We start from the raw sequence: 16,513 nt of genomic DNA on the forward strand, positions 1-16,513 counted from the left end.
ACCTGCTTAAGATCAGCATGTTAGCATTGTCGTTGTGAGCATGTAGCATGCTGACATAAGCACTGGATCAAGGCACCGCTGTGCAGCCTCGCAGCTGCATGAATGTACGTCTTGTTTTCTCTACATTTGGAAGAATATAGGTTTAATTTCTATTTGTATCACTATTGACATTATTTTACTTAGTGTGATAGTTATTCATTCCTTTTACATCTTAGTTTCATGCAGATGACGCTTGTGATGAGGCTGTAGTGGGTGAGCCCTTTTGTTTTTAAATATTAGTTTTGATTCTTTGTTCTGTTGTTTATTTGTTATAGATTATTTATTGTCTGCTAATGGCATGTTTTTGACCATAAATCCCTCAAAAACACAATGGTGCATCTCAAGGGGCCCACAACTCAAATTTTATAAATAAAAAGTTAAAATAAAATAAGTCTTATGAGCCCTGTGACGTCTACTTATAATATCTCCTGATATTTCCAAATTATTCCTTAACATCTTCCAAGAAAAACTGCTGTATTCCTCCTGAAACAATGACAGAACTGACATTAGGTGTGTTGTTAGGGGTTTATTACATTCATAGAACAGTGATTACCAGTGTTATAGTGCACAAGTGTTAAAGTAGTCACTAAATAGCACATCAAATAAAGGTTATTAAAAAGGTATGTCCACATTACAAAACACATGCTAAATAATTCACTGCATTTCTTGCTGCTTGTGATCCTCTGGTTCATAGATAGACGTACAGAAAGTGCTTCTCTGTTTGTGTTAACAGAGCGCCACCTTGTGGATAAATGAGGAAGTGCACAGAGACAGATGGGAAGCAATAACCTACATAGAGACTATATGGCTACTGTAGTTTTTCCATTAGGAGATTATTAAAAGACAGAAAGACAAAAGGTTGAGCTAGAAGCCCTCAATGAAAACGTTTATCTGATTCCCTGTTTTTAATATGTATTCACCTGCATTATAATATATTTTCCATAACCAATAACCTCCTTGTTCTCCCTGACTACCCCTCCTAACGTGAACCCATGAGAGGTCGCAGCCAGCCGAGGTAGCGCGACACTTTCTGGAAGACGTAGCCTTGGCTGCAGTTGGCCCCCAGCGGCCGGCTGACGACCCCAGTGAGGAAGAACACCTTCCTGTACAGGGTGAGCAGGGGGCTGCCGGAGCTCATGGTGCAGTCGGCGTTGGCCCGGGGAGTGGTGCAGCCCATTTTATTGGTCATCAGGGTCGGGTGAGTCTCCACACACTGAGGCAGGCGGTTGTACGCGAGTTGGTTAAGTTTGAGCGAGCCCTCGAAAGCAGATCCCGAGCTGGGTTCTTTCCAGCCGGTGACGATGGTCGGGAGCTCTCCCGTCATCAGGATGCTCTCTGCAAAGTCTTTTTCTGGCACACAAGCAGCACTCACTTCCCTCGCAAAGGTGATGCGGTCGCGGAGCTCAATCACAGCCACGTCGTATTCGGGGCGATCTGCCACATAGCGCGGGTGGACGTGAACTAGTTTTACATACAGCGTCCGCTCTCCAACTTCAGACCTCACAGCGTTGCGCCTGCCTGAGGAGGTGCAGGTAAGACAAGACATTCAGGATGATGATGGTTCTCAAGCTCATGCACACATACTGACATGTAGAGCTGTAGAGTTGTAGCAGTAATAGTGGTAAAAGAATGATTTAGTGTTTCTTCACTACTCACCGACCACCACCTGTAAGGAGCTGTATTTGTTGGCACACTGAGCTGAAGTCAAGACCAGGTTCTCCTTCAGAATGACACCACTACAGTAACCATCCTGGGACTCTGAGCTCTTCAGAAGAGCCTGCAAACAACACAATGACATGCAGAAATAAGATCCTGGTTTATTGTGACATGTAATGCGTAACAGTGTTGAGTGTGTTTGTGGTCCTACCTGCCAGGGACACTCCGTAGAAGTACAGCTAAGTCCTTCAAAGTTGCTGCGGACGTTGCTGGCCAGTCTGTTATCCCACTGACTCTGAGAGTTCACCTGACCGCAGGGATATCTGCCTGAAAGACAAATGTTTTTGCAGTCAAAAATAATGTCAAATTTGTGTTTTTAAAAGCATTGTTAAAAGTGTTTTATCATTTAAAGGAAGAAAGAAAAGGTCTCTGGGGAAATATCAGAAATGCTCCTTTTCGTCTCAGCCGGCTGAAGGGCGTGTCTGTGTTTGACTGACAGCTGCCGACAGTCTGAGCTCCGGTGTTGTGTCGGAGGCGGTTTCCCTGTTAGAAAGTGTTTCCCTTTCCTGAACCAATCCTTATCCATAACCCCAATCAGTTGTCTTCTGCAGCATTCAGTTTTTATGCACCAAATATCTGGAACAAGCTCCCAGAAACCTGCAGGACCAACTCCAACTCTCACTTCTTTTAAAACAAAGCTTAAAACTTTCCTGTTTGCGGGTGCCTTTTATTAAACCAGATAATGATCTGACACTGCACTATAACTTTTACTCTTTTGAGTTTTATGCAATTTTAGCTTCTATCCTAGCTTTTATTTTTGGCTTGTTTTTATTTTCTAATCTTTAATGTTTTAATGTTTTTATGTTTTTATAACTGTTTTAATTATTTCTTAATGTTCTTTTGCATTTTGTCGCAATGTTCTTGAATGTTTCTGTAAAGCACTTTGAATTGCCCTGTTGTTGAAATGTGCTCTACAAATAAAGCTGCCTTGCCTTGCCTTGCCTTCTGAGATGCTTAACCTGACCCTAACCTTACCCTAACCATAACCAGCCATCCCTGCTACGCCTAACCATAACCTCACCTAAGACCTAACCCCAACTGCAGAGAGGGGAACGGACTTCAACACAAGACGTGCGATGCCAATGAAACAAGAGAAAACGTAAACCAACTTTCGCTGTATCTTACAAGTTATGAGCAAGTAACATGCTGTTTAATATGCTGCAGCTAATTAGCTAAATAGCCTGCAAACTGATGGTAGCAGAGCACTTTTCCCGGTGGTGAATGTGGCTCGTTCTAGCCCCAGTTTGTACCTCTCATGTATTAGCATACATTTAGGTCACAAAGGCTGTTTAAAAACACTTAATGCTGTTCTAATGGTATTATCAGAATCCTCAAAGACTCTTCTAACCATCTGGATGAAAAAAATATTACGTCCACTGCACGTTAATAAAGATTTATTGTGTCTCTGTTTCGATCGTGTCAAGATGGTACCCCACAATTTGTGAAACTCTCGCCAGATGGTTAAAGGGTAACTTCGGTATTTTTCAACCTGGACCCTATTTTCCCATGTTTTTGTGTCTAAGTGACTAATGAGGACAACACTTTTTGAAATTGGTCCAGTATTGAGCCAGAACGCTGCAGCAGCCAGCCGCTGAACAAGCTGTAATGTAATCGTTTGGGGGCAACCTGGTACCGTCAGTTTACGTTCACTAAAAGTGCTTGTTTTTGCCACTGAAGCTCAAATTGTTATCATAAGTGTCTGACGACATTACGGAAAGGACCCTACAGAGAAATGAAACGTTTCATTGTTTCCAAATCAAAAACAAAGATGGCAGCCCAGATAGGCTACCTAGATAGGTAACAGATTCATTAAAGGCACAAACAGACTCGTTCAACAAGCTACTGTGCAGGACAAGACTTCATGTTTGTAAGATAAGAAGAAGACTATAGCAGGAAAGCTATTGTGGGTTGTTGTCCAAAGTCTGTGGCTCTTGTGTTGTGTAGCAGGCTGTTAGTCAGTGCGACCGTCTGCTCAGCGAATGATAGAACGCTGACGTTACCGCTTTATGCAAAGATGAGATTGGCTGTATGGACACAAGCTCTCCGTCCACGTATACGGAGAACATGTGATTTACAGAGCAGATGTGTATGCTGTAGCATAAAAACACATTTGATTGGCAGTTGGACTCAAACATCGGAAACAGACGTACCTATAGGGTCACACTTATTCTTGTCTGTGAGGCTGAGCTTCCATCCGATGGCGCAGGAGCACTCGTAGGACGTGTAGCCCGGTTTGCAGAACTGTGAGCAGCCCTTGTCCTTTTCCAGGGGGCACAGAGTCTGGTCTGCATCGTGGAAACAGAAAGAGGACGTTTTGCAGCACTCACACACCAAATGAGAAGTGAATTAACGACAACGATCACGCGGCAACTTGCCGACACCTCCTCCTCCTCACCTTGTTCACAGTGGACCCCTGTGAAACCGGACTTGCAGACGCAGTCGTAGCCTCCCACGCTGTCAGAACACATGGCTCCATTCTTGCAGGGGTTCTCTGCACACTGGTCTCCGTCTAAACACAGACAGCAGGTCTATGAGAAGATGTAATGTACTGCTAATGATGGAAAATCATTTTAATGCAGCACTTACCAACGTAGACGGCCCAGAAGATATCCTGCGGGAGAAAATATGCATGATAAGTGCACAGTCGAAGCTGCACAAGCCTGCACGTCATTTCCACAGTGCATTCATGAAATAGAGGGAAAATATAGACAAAGCAAAGAGGAGGTTTGAGGTGAGAAAGAAACAGGGAGGGAGTTAACAATGAAGTCCTGGAGCTCACCGTGCGGTACGAGTCCTGGAAGAGCTTTCTGGCCTCCTCGTAGGTGCACAGTTTCTCCATGCAAACCTGCTCCACGTTGGCAGACGGGTTACTGCCGTCGACATTCCTCTTCTGACGGGAGATCAGCGAGCTCGCCTGCTGCTTGTCCAAGAACACTGGAGGAACCGTTAATGTCTCAGCTGGCTCATCCACAACAGACTGAACTACAGTGTGAAGTCTATAAAGAGGCTTGAAGCTGCACAGATCTTGTGTGATTGATTAGCAACTACAGTTTTTGAGAGTTTTATAAAATAGTAGCATTGACATTCTCACCATTTTGCTGATTTACAGATACAAAGATTTGTTTGCTTATTTCCATTTCATAGCATTAGAAAATTAATTATTTGCCACGGTTACAGTTTCACTTGGTCTCTGGAACTTTTGATGGGCATACAGTATATTCACATTGAGCTTTTTTTTACCAGAAATTTAGATTCAGATTTATTGGTTTAAAGCTATTAAATATTGATTGATCGGCAGAAAAAAACTAATAGCTAACTATTTTGATAACACAACAATCACTTTTTCACAATTTCTCAAGTAAAAATGCCCTAAATCCTCTAGTTCCTGCTTCTCACATGTGAATATTTGATGCTTTTCTCTGTTTTACTTCATTGTAAACTGAATATCTTTGGGTTTTGGACTATAAACCAAACAATGAATTGAGAAAATAACATAAATTTATTATGAAAATAATCATCACTTGATGTCCTACATTTATTTATTTATTTATTTGATAGGGCTAATACATGTAGGCATTGTTGCACTTCTTTAAAGTACAACCGATGCAATGTATATAGGACTACTAGCCGTAGCTAATTTGCAGACCTTGTCCCTGGTTTGATTTTTAAGAAAAAATAAAAACATGTAATACCACATCGTACATTACAATCAATTTACACATGCATGTTCCCAATCAATAATCAGTGATCAAAGGTTTGGTTTGATTTCAGCCAGTGTTTCACCTTCTCATTAAACGTTTTTAGGTCAGGTCGTATTTTAAACCTAAGCTTTACTATCCAACAATATAAGAAAAGGTTGTGCCGTGAAACAGGACAAAAATAAACAAATCTGCAACCAATAATCAGAACTAAACCAAATCTCATCCACTGATGTTAAAGCTCCTATTTGATAAAGCCACCACCAACACAGCAGAGAGACTCTGACATGTCATTTACTCAGCACGCTGCCATCTTGACCTCCTTTTAATTCCTCACTTCTCTTTCCTCTCTCTAGAGCTCAGACTACACCGCTGTCGAGCTCTGCAGCCCCATCTGGCTCCCTGCGACTCTCTCACCTGAGTTGGGGGTCTGAACGGCTGCTGCGGCCGCCGCCAGCAGACACAGCAGAGCGCCAGATGTGGTCCAGGAGCTCATGGTGACACTGAAGCGTGATCTGAGTCGAGATGACGGTGCAGCAGAGATCAATGTGTTCTCCTGCAAATATAACAAACAGAAGAGATGGTTTTTTTACACATAAAAGAATGATCAGTCACTTCCACAGTGAGGCATACAGCTTATTAATTAAACACTGGTATCGGATCGGTACTCGGTATCAGCAGATACCCAAAGCCCAGGTATCGGTATCGGGACTGAAAAAGTTGGATCAGTGCATCCCTAGTTTTAATCCTCCTAAATCTGTATGTTTTTTATGTAAAGTATGTATATTGTTGTCTTTAAGGCCGCAACTAATGATTATTTTCATTGTCAATTAATCTGTTGAATATTTTCTCGATTAATCGATTAGTTGTTTGGTCTATAAAATGTCAGAAAATAGTGAAAAAGTGTTTCCCAAAGCCCTAGATGATGTCCTCAAATGTCTCCTTTTGTCCACAAATCAAAGAGATTCAGTTTACTGTCACAGAGGAGTAAAGAAACCAGAAAATATTCACATTTAAGAAGCTGGAATCAAAAAAAATGTCCTTTTTTTTTTTACACAAACCGATTAATTGATTATCAAATTAATCAGCGATTAACATAATAGTTGACAACTAATCGATTAATCTTTGCAGCTCTAATTTTATTTATTATTTTGGTATTATTTTGGTATTATTTTTTAAACACATTAAAAATCGAATGTTTGAAGCCGACGTTATAGGGGAAAATATTCAGATCTAGTTGCCATACTTTGTTTCTGAAGCACTTTGTGACGTTCTGCTCTTGAAAGGTGCTCCATAAATAAAGTTACTTACTTGTAAAAAAAAATAAGACATTTGTTTTTCTAATAGATTATCGTGCGATTATACTATGATATAAATTATCATAAAAATATATTTATTATTGAATGGCATAGTCACGATACTTTAAGCCAAGCATCAAACATATATTGTAGGCAAAAGCCATTTTAAGAAAACAAATAAATCTGTCTCAATTAAACACTGGTATTGGATCGGTACTCAGTATATTGGCCGATACCCAAAGCCCAGGTATCGCTTTCAGTATCGGGACTGAAAAAGTTGGATTGGTGCATCCCTAAAAAAATGTTTGCAGAAGGTCTGACATTCATCACTTTACTTCAAAACATCTAGAAACACATTATCTCTATTTTTCATTTTAAAGAATCTGCCTAACATGCTCAGGTTTATGGAGGACAGAACCTGCCAAAATAAAAAATAAATGAATAAATTACTTGATAAATAAATAAATAAATAAATAAATAAATAAATAAATAAATAAATATATCATTAAATGCAGCAAAAATAATATTAAAAAATAAATGTGCTAAAGCTACCAGCTATATGAGTCAGTATCGGCCCAATATAGGATCCAGTATCTGAATGGGTAATACTAATATAAAATAATAAATAATATTAATTAAAATGTAAGCCAATTCACACCGCCCAGCCCCAATGACATGTAATACCATGTTGTAAATGTGACTAAATCCTTATTATTATTATTATTATTATTATTATAGTGTTTTATTTCATTAATAATATATGAGTACCCAGTAGATGACCTCATGCTGTTTTATCATCAGTGATTGTGCAGTTTTTTTCTGCAGCTGCCATGTTGAATGGGCCTTTTATTTGTTTACACATTGTAAACAAACACAGAAAACCAATTAAAGAATCTAATTAACGATTTCAGTATCGGAATGGGTAATATTAATATAAATAATAAATAATATTAATTCAAATTTAAGCCAATTCCCACCGCCTACCCCCAATGACATGTAATACCATGTTGTAAATGTGACTAAATCCTTAATATTATTATTTTTTATTTCTGCAGCTGCCAAATTGAATGGGCCTTTTATTTGTTTACACATTGTAAACAAACACTTGAAGAGCAATTAAAGAATCTAATTAACGTTTTCAGTGCAGACAGTCAGCAGATCAGCAGAGTACAATGTGTTCATTAGATGCTTTCTGTCTATCTGCGTAGCTCAGCCTGGTAGCATCTAGCTTAGCTCATGTTGGGCTGCAGATCAGAGGAGACAGAATCCTCTGTGTGATGATCAGAATGTTGCTTCTCTACAATCTGCAACAATGTTTCATCATGAGAGCGACAAAAGATACATTTACATATTTACATATGTGTCTCTGTTTTCAGGGCGGGTCCAACATGTTTATGAGTAATGGTACAAAACAATAACAACAACAACAATAAGAGATGCTCGGTACCTACTGGATCAAGGTACCGGTCTGGTCTGGTCTGGTCCCTCTGGTCTCTCTGGTCTCTCTCTGCCTACAGCCTCCTGCACGGATCCGGCCAAAGATGCTGTCTCTTGAACGGGCCTATCGATCCAGAATAATAAAGGATGATGATGATGACCACATCCGAGGCTGCTAACTGTTTTCTGCCTGTGTGTGCTGACAGAGAACAGCCATCAGAGGGAGCTGCAACACAGAGCTGGCTGTCTCTTTGCAGGACAGGATGTTCACCTGTGGACGACGGAACCTGACAAAATAAAACATTGATTAATAAATTAATGAATTAATCGATAAATAAATAAGTCATTATGTATAGCAAAAAATAATATTAAAAATGAATTAATAAATAAATAAATCACTCGATAAATAAATAAGTCATTATGTATAGCAAAAAATCATATTAAAAATAATTTAATAAATAGATTTATTAATTGATGAATAAATAAATATGTCAAAGCATGTGGCAAAATCATATTAAAAATTAATATAGCTATTAATTAATTGATAACATTTGACATAAACTGATATTTCTGTTTTAATTTGATTCTTTAATTAATTAAATAAATTTATCATTGTATTAATTCTCTTATTTATTTACTCTTCTGTTTAATTTTCCCTTTTATTTATGTATGTGTTTATTTTTATTAACTTTTAATTTTATTTATTTATTTTTGCATTTATTCTTTATATATATATAAAAATATGATAAAAAAAAAGTTATTTTATAAAACGGTCGCTCTACATGAGACAGGTAATCTGATAAAAATAATCATTGCCAACTGATGCTTTAAATTCCATTATTTATATATATATGTATATGTATATGTGTATACATATATATATATATATATATATATATTAAACGTAATGCACAGGACATGAACAGCAGTCTCCTGGATGAAAGCCTTGTGTTTGTTGGACCCAACCCCCTCCCCTCCCACCTGCCATGTGTGTCTCTTTCGCTCTTTAAACTACGTCACCAAAGCACTTTCCCAGAGCGTTTAATATTGACGCGGATGGGTTTACATTGTAGTTAATGGAAAGCCTACTGCGTCTCATACCGACGCAAAAGGGTGTCTTGTGCGTTGGTATCTAACGCCGACGGCCGTGACAAAGCGTCGGTATTTGACGCCCTGGGAATGAGCTGTGGGGTTTGAAGGGATACCAATATAAATCTGAGGGGTCACCAAGTGATTACAGGAATTCTTTTTTATAAAATATTTTTTCTTGTGAAATATGGATACTTTCACCTCTTCGGACATCTGAAAAACCTCGTCATCTGTATTGAAAAACTCTGGTTGAACTGCTCATGACTTCACCCACATAGAGGCCATAAACTGTGATGAGGAGTAGGCTATTAGTTTGGAAGTTGCTTCATAATCTTTAGCTTTGGTTTAGCATATGTTTTTTGCAGAAATATACGCATATTTGCTGGAAAACCAGTGCTAAATTCCTCCACACTGTGATCAGAATCAGGAACTCCTCTGATGTGCACACTTGATCAAACAAAATGATGCTGTCCCATGATGATCCGCTGTGATCAATAGCTTAATCTTAAATGCAAACAAACACACTCGAGTCTAGACAACTGCAAACAGCCAGCGACCAGATTGGAGCTCTACACAAATCAGCTAAAGCAGACAAAGTGGACCTGAGGATTAGATGGAAACTGTTGAGAAACTGAGGGCAGAGAGGACGAGAAGTTTTTGGCACAATGAAGAAGAGTCTCACATCAACTATAAAAGCTAGACGATTTATAAAAAGGAGTTACGACTCAGTATTTAGAGTTGTTGCATATTTAATGTCAAACTTTGTGATTAGCGATTCTTGGTGATCAAACACACAAATGATGAGAGCTGCAGAAACTAGGCCATCAAAGGCTCCGCTTTCCAAACCCAAAGTCCCTCCTCAGAGGCCTTATTTCAATGGGATTGTTTGTGCGAGCAATGTAATTTGCAGACAGGGCCGTGGGGCTTTAGTCTCAGCTGCATCCGTGTTAAATGTCTCCATTTCCCAAAGTCTAATAACGGGGGTATTATAAAGAACCTGCTCGGACCAGCTGGTCCCCGGTGCTGGACAGGGGCAGGAGCAGGACTGCCCGGTCCAGGGAGACTCACCCAGGGGTGGGGAGAGCGGATAGAGAGCCAGCCCTGACATGCAGAGCTGTAGCTATAGAAGTGTAAATGATTAAGTGGTAATTTCCCTTGTGATTGTGGTCTGAGGTGAAATCCGATGTTGTTGTTATTGAGTACACGTGTTCACACATGTGCAACATTTACTGTTTGCATGCACTGGAAGTGGAAAGCTCCTCCAATTGTCCATCCATCTTTTTCTCTCAGTTATGTTTTATTCAACATCCTCCTCTTGTATTGTCTCTCTCCTTCTCTCTTGCTCCTATTTCTTCCCACTCCTCTCATTATTCTTTGAGTGCTGGCTCTAAATTGGAGGGAGGCAGGAAAGAAAGCGCACCGCGGCGCTCACATTTGACCTCGCTGACCCATACCTCTTCAAATTCAGGGTCCAATTTTACAGGCACACTAAACAAACAGCCATCACAATGCATGTATTATTAATGTCACCCGCTACCTGACAACTTTCTGAATGATGTAACAGGCTGGAGACGAAATCCCCGGGACTCCCTGCATCCTGGAATCTCGATTATTCTCCTTGCATCTCATTAATTCCTTCTGCTTTTCATCACTTCTTTCTTTACTTGTTAACCACATTAGCAGCATGGTAATGTCCGTTGTTTGGTCAGACTACCACTGGTCCAGACTGAAATATCTCAACAACTATTGGATGGATTGCTATGAAATTTTCTACAGACATTCATGGTGCTCAGAGGATGAATTGTGAAAACTCTGTTGATCCCTTTGGCATTTCATCTAGCGCCACCATCAGGTCAAATTTATGGCCAAATACCCAAACTAATGACATCAGCCTCAGCTGTATTTTATGTTTTGCTCTAATTAGCCTAGTTGTAGTAGTAGTAATTTATTTTGGTCCTCATTATATCAAGATACTGTATGTATCAAGATAAATAAATAACAATAAGGCATTAAATTAAAGGGAAATCAAAAAATATTGACCGAAAACCCTTTTTACATAATAAGCAACCCTTTCACGACTAAGTTTAGGCTACAAAAACAAAACAAAACAAAAATAAAATTTCAAATGTTACATACACAATAATAATCATACCTCCGTTTTCTAAACATTTACATGCCGTGCAATGCATTCTGGTAGCGTGGCGGCGCGATTCGAGAGACTGACCGTCACACAGCCCGCTCCTCATTTGCATAAAGTTGAGGTCTAGGCTACTTTATGGAAATCACGGGCGTCCGACGCGACTCGCCACCTCTGGAAACTCCCGAGAAACTTTTAAACTAAGCCTTGTCGATCCAGAATAGAGACAGATTCAGCAACTGCATGGCTTATTTCTCGCATAAAATGTTTTCAGAAACACATTTCGGTGAACTATTTTCGTGAAATCTGAGAAGAAGGTTTCCAAACGAGCCGCCATGTTGGTTCCAGTTTGAAAGCTGGGAGCAGCAGCCCACGAGGGAAAGCGTTCGTCCAATCAGGTGCCGAGTGCCTTGAGTCTAGTGGCAGCCCATCAAGCGTCCAATGCTGGGAAGCGAGGCGATCCCTCGCGATAAAAAAACGCCCCTGTGGACATGTACCATAAGCCCCATACATGTCAGTCAGTTGCCTACTACACCCACTAGTAAGTTTTATCATCTATTGACATGGTAGATCACTGAGAGAAGGTATAAAAGAACACGACAGCGACCTCTAGCGACCGTAGTAATTATGACAGGAGCAGAAGTCAGGCGCTGTAGTATATGAAACTCCATATAGGGTGGAGGTTGGCGCCCATGTGAAACCAACAACGTATAGTTGTCTTTTTGTTTGTATATTTAAGCCAAAACAATGTTTTACCCTAAACATAACTAAGTTTTTTTTTTTTTTTGCCTCAACCTAAAACAGTTCTGTTGCCTAAACTTAAAGAAATCTTTTTGTTTGTGTTTAAAATGTAACATTACATTCGGTTTTACAACATTTGCTTAGGTTCACTTTTACAAAGCAGAAGGTGTAGCAGACTCCTACTGACCCACATCTATGGTGCTTACTAATAGCGACTGATAGCGATGGCCTAATTAATGGCCTGATAACAGTTGAAACGGGGTGGTCTTGTTGCCATTTTTACAGAGTTCCAGATATTCAGCGACTCTCATACGCGAACATCACACACCATAAACCAAAGTAGTTTCAAAGCCACATAGATCAGCTTTGTGCTGCTTAGTTACTATAAATGTCAACACGAGGAACATTTTTGTGGCGTTTGAGCCAATAACACGAGTTTGGTTTTGCACGTTTGTGCACGTCCGCATGTGATTGTTCAGTTCGGTGATGGTGTGAGGCCCCCAGACAATGTGCGTAATGATGATATAATGCGTTAATAACACACACACAGACGCTCTAATGACCAGCACAGACCTTTCCTACCACTAACCTCATACACATACAGAAAGCTGTATTACTGCAGTAGGTAAAGAGGTCAGGTGGAAGTATGACCACACTACATAGCCAACAATAGGCTTACATAACAACCATCACCTGCCCTGGTTTGGTTTTGCAGAGTGTCACCACATTATAGTTGCACATGAACACATGTACAGTGTCTGTTGACCTGTGTTGAATCCAACAACCCGCACACAACACAATCACGCCGATATCAAAGCGCCAGAAGATTGTGTGTAATCGAGTTTGCTTGACAAGGACCAATGATGATGTTGTATTAAGTACTGGAGAGCAGGCACGCACTAACCCTGTGGGGGTCTTTCACAGCTACGCTAGCTACTCTTGAAGAATCACCTTCCCCTGTCCCACATTTCTCCGTGATCAATTCACGTCAGCTGGCCATATTTTATTTAACACTTAATCGTGGCGCTCCCCTCCCTGCGTTCCCCCCAGCAGCTCATTTGTTCACATGTTGGAGAAAAGAATTAAGAGCATGTGATTGCTCACCTATACCCTCACTCCTTCACACCTTTCCTTCACTTTCCTGAATCTGATTCAAGTGGCACTCAGGAAAAAAACAGGTTAGACATTATTGGACTGTTTCTGTAATGAATTCTTCCTTTCATACGGTGCCCTCCATCTGACGGGGCGGAGGAGGGCTTAAGATGCTCATAATTGAAGCTCCAAGCAGGTTTTAAGATGGTCCTTATCCTCTTTTGTGATCCCCCTGCTTTGTGACTCATGAGTTTTCTTTTCTTCTCTCTTTCTTTTGTGTAAAACTCTTTAATCTGGTCTGCCCTCGGGTCCTTGTCGCAGCCTCACGTGCCACCTTTTTAAATGATATACTGTATCTCACTCAGACAGCAGAGCAGAGCGCGGTTGTGTTTCCTCAGACCTGTGGAGACGTGGCGTACAGGCCTTGATTGTGCTGAAGAGGCACAGCGAGAGAGAGAGCAGAAACACAGCTGACAGCTCTCTAAATGGACATGATGTTTTATCGTACATACTCATGCCAAAGCTGCTCTGATGTCTATACTTTCTGCACATATAGCAGCGCCCTAAAAGCCCGGAGGAGTCTGCAAATCACTGATAGTAAGAATAATGACTACTCTGCATCCATAAAAAACACAATATTCTTCATGTTTTGGATGTTTTTCTTAAATCCTGTCTCACAGTAGTTCCTGTAGTGAGAAAGATGAAAGCAGAGGAACACAGAAATGTGTTTTCATGGGAGGAATGTGAGAGCTGAGAAAAATACCTCAGTAGGTTGGGTGTATGAGGTGTGGTTATAAATCAATGATGGAGGTAAAATAGCAATACAGCAGAGTAAAAAATACTCCATTAGGCTACAAGTAGAAGTCCTGTATTCAATTACTGATAAATACAAAAATATATATTTTCAGCAAAATGCAATAAAGCTTCAAAAGTAAAAGTACTCTATATGCAGATTTATTTTTAATAATTATTAAATATCAATTATTACTATGGTTGCATTAATGTATGAGCAGCATTTTTATGTTGGTGGAGGTGAAGCAAATGTTCAGTCTATCCAGGAGATCCTGTAGAACCTGTTATATGTTGAAAATATAGTCATGAAATGGCAATAAAATAATGGTAATAATCTACAAAACTTTGCAACATAATATCTCTGTCTTTTCTGTGCTGCTATCTGCTGCTCCAACAACAAACTGAGACTTTGAGGAAAAAAAGGTAAAAATTACAAGGCTCTGCTCCATTTTACTTTCCTAAATCTCCATTATTATTGAAACCCGCATTCTAAGCAGCTAGCCGGCACGATACCGACCATGAACCATCAAAGAGCAGGCCGATGGTGAGGCGCCAACTACCAACACACATCTCTTGCTGTAAGCAAACTCCGGGTCTGAGAAGTGAAGCCAATGCTGAAGTGCCTTAAACCTGCATTCTTTCTAACAGCCAGCAGGGGGCGACTCCTCTGGTTGCAATAAGAAGTCTGATTGTATAGAAGTCTATGAGAAAATGAGCTTACTCCTCACTTGATTTATTACCTCAGTAAACATTGTAAACATGAGTTTATGGTCTCAATCGCTAGTTTCAAGTCTTCTTCAATACAGCATGATGTTCATTTAGTAAATTATGGTCCCATTCAGAGTCAAATAGACCATAAAGCAGGGGATGCTTTAGGGCGTGGCTACCTTATGACTGACAGGTCGCTACCACGGCGTTGTCCGGTCTGGAAGTTGTCCGTGTTTTCGTCTTACAACTTTAACCCTTTCATAGTGTGTTTTCAGTTCATGAAAGTTAATTAGAACATTTTTGGTCGACTAAATATCTCTTATTCAGCGTTCAGTTGTACTTAACTCCATCCTCTCGTGGCACTTCTGGTTGCAAAAAAACAAGATGGCAACGGCCAAAATGCCGAACTCAACGCGTGTATTGTGTGTTTCCCATTTTAAATAAACAATGCATTTCTTCTGAATACAATCCAAGAAATCATGGAGTGTGTTTATATAGTATAGTAAGCTATGTTTAGTAAGCTACATGTAAGCTAAATCATGAGCAAGCAGTAAACCTTCCTGGTTTAATTAGCTGCTCGAGTATTAAACACTTTCACATCCAGACTGTGAAGGACGGACAGAAGTGGTATGTTTTTGTCCCAAAGCCTGTGTCATAATGACTGATAACAGAGTAATAACTTGCAGGTATACCTTCATCTGTCGGAGGGGGGATGGGGGAGGGGACGACTTCACACCGTGATTAACTCAGACATCTCTGCTTCAATGTTAATGTGTTTCTCTCTGCCTCCGCAGTAATGACGACTGTGCTTGAGAGTACAACACATAAATCATCCGCTGGATTTATCTGTAAAGCATAAAAAGGAAAAAAATAAAAATATAAGTACCTCAAAAATTACTTAATGACATTATCTGAGTAAATGCACTTATTTACACTCCATCACTGGACTTCATTTAGCATAAGTTGATTTTTTTTTTACCATTAGACAGACTAAAAAAGCAATTTTAAGACTTTACTTTGTGTCATTATTTTTTTTCATTCTGTAGACTATTGAGAGCAAATTAACAAACAGGTCCCACAACTCCTCTCCCGCATTGTATTCCCCAAACAGTCTCAGCCACATTGCCTTCATTAAATCAATGTACTGTTGCTGAAAATGTTTGGGGAATAAACAGTTCATTAATTTGATTTTTATGGACTTGCATCGGTTATGCGTATGTTCACAATGGTCTGCGCATTTCAGTGCAGTCATAGAATCAGAAATTGCATTTTTCAGACTTTAAGAAGGGAAGGGACAGATTCATCTGTTGCAGCTCTGATAAACCTGGAGAGATTGGAGTGTTTCTTAAGAAGGAATACTTGTGTCTCTGCTCATTAGCACATCTTAGCTGGAGATTCAGACAGTTCACACTGCATGGCAAATTAGATTGAGCAGCCAGTACCAACCCCCACTCCCACACACACACGTATTTATACTGTATATGTAACGTTTACGATATGCAAGTAGGATTGTGGGTACGTGTTTGGACTCTGCTTGTGCACTCATTTGTGTATGAATGGTCAAAAGCGACCTTCAAGTTACTGAATATGAAGCAATAAAGAGACGCATTGACAATATGAAGGGCAAACATACTCTATCCTTTTCGACTTAACCCTCCGTTTATCTTTTCTGTCACATCCTCATCAGTTTGTCTCTTTGTGTTCACTGCCCTGGAGGATCCCCCTCTTTCTCTCTCTGAGCATCCCTCAGCCTCCCACCTGCCGCC

At 40.0% G+C, this 16,513-nt stretch overlaps 1 protein-coding gene across 2 annotated transcripts; it reads right to left on the reverse strand.

The window, feature by feature from the left end:
• Positions 1-549: 549 nt before the first annotated feature.
• proza (protein Z, vitamin K-dependent plasma glycoprotein a) lies at positions 550-8,390 on the reverse strand. Of its 2 annotated transcripts, none has more exons than XM_037792348.1 (9): positions 8,203-8,390; positions 5,871-6,009; positions 4,535-4,689; positions 4,342-4,366; positions 4,151-4,264; positions 3,906-4,040; positions 1,907-2,022; positions 1,696-1,816; positions 550-1,557 (listed from the first exon to the last, which is right to left on the reverse strand). In XM_037792348.1, exons 2-9 carry the CDS (start codon positions 5,947-5,949, stop codon positions 1,019-1,021), a joined length of 1,284 nt encoding a protein of 427 aa, XP_037648276.1. In that variant the 5' UTR covers positions 5,950-6,009; positions 8,203-8,390; the 3' UTR covers positions 550-1,018. The 2 variants fall into 2 exon arrangements, with proteins under 2 accessions (XP_037648276.1, XP_037648277.1); XM_037792349.1 differs by having other exon boundaries at positions 8,199-8,390.
• Positions 8,391-16,513: the final 8,123 nt, after the last annotated feature.

This window comes from Sebastes umbrosus, chromosome 14 (genome assembly GCF_015220745.1).
Source record: "Sebastes umbrosus isolate fSebUmb1 chromosome 14, fSebUmb1.pri, whole genome shotgun sequence".
Taxonomy (NCBI): domain Eukaryota; kingdom Metazoa; phylum Chordata; class Actinopteri; order Perciformes; family Sebastidae; genus Sebastes; species Sebastes umbrosus.

Excerpts from the sequence above, each read along its gene's own strand:
- proza (XM_037792348.1), bottom strand. The coding sequence starts at position 5,949 with ATGAGCTCCTGGACCACATCTGGCGCTCTGCTGTGTCTGCTGGCGGCG. Across the intron at positions 4,265-4,341 it reads CTTCTGGGCCGTCTACGTTG|ACGGAGACCAGTGTGCAGAG; the intron begins GTAAGTGCTGCA and ends GTCTGTGTTTAG. Across the intron at positions 1,817-1,906 it reads CTACGGAGTGTCCCTGGCAG|GCTCTTCTGAAGAGCTCAGA; the intron begins GTAGGACCACAA and ends TGTTGTTTGCAG.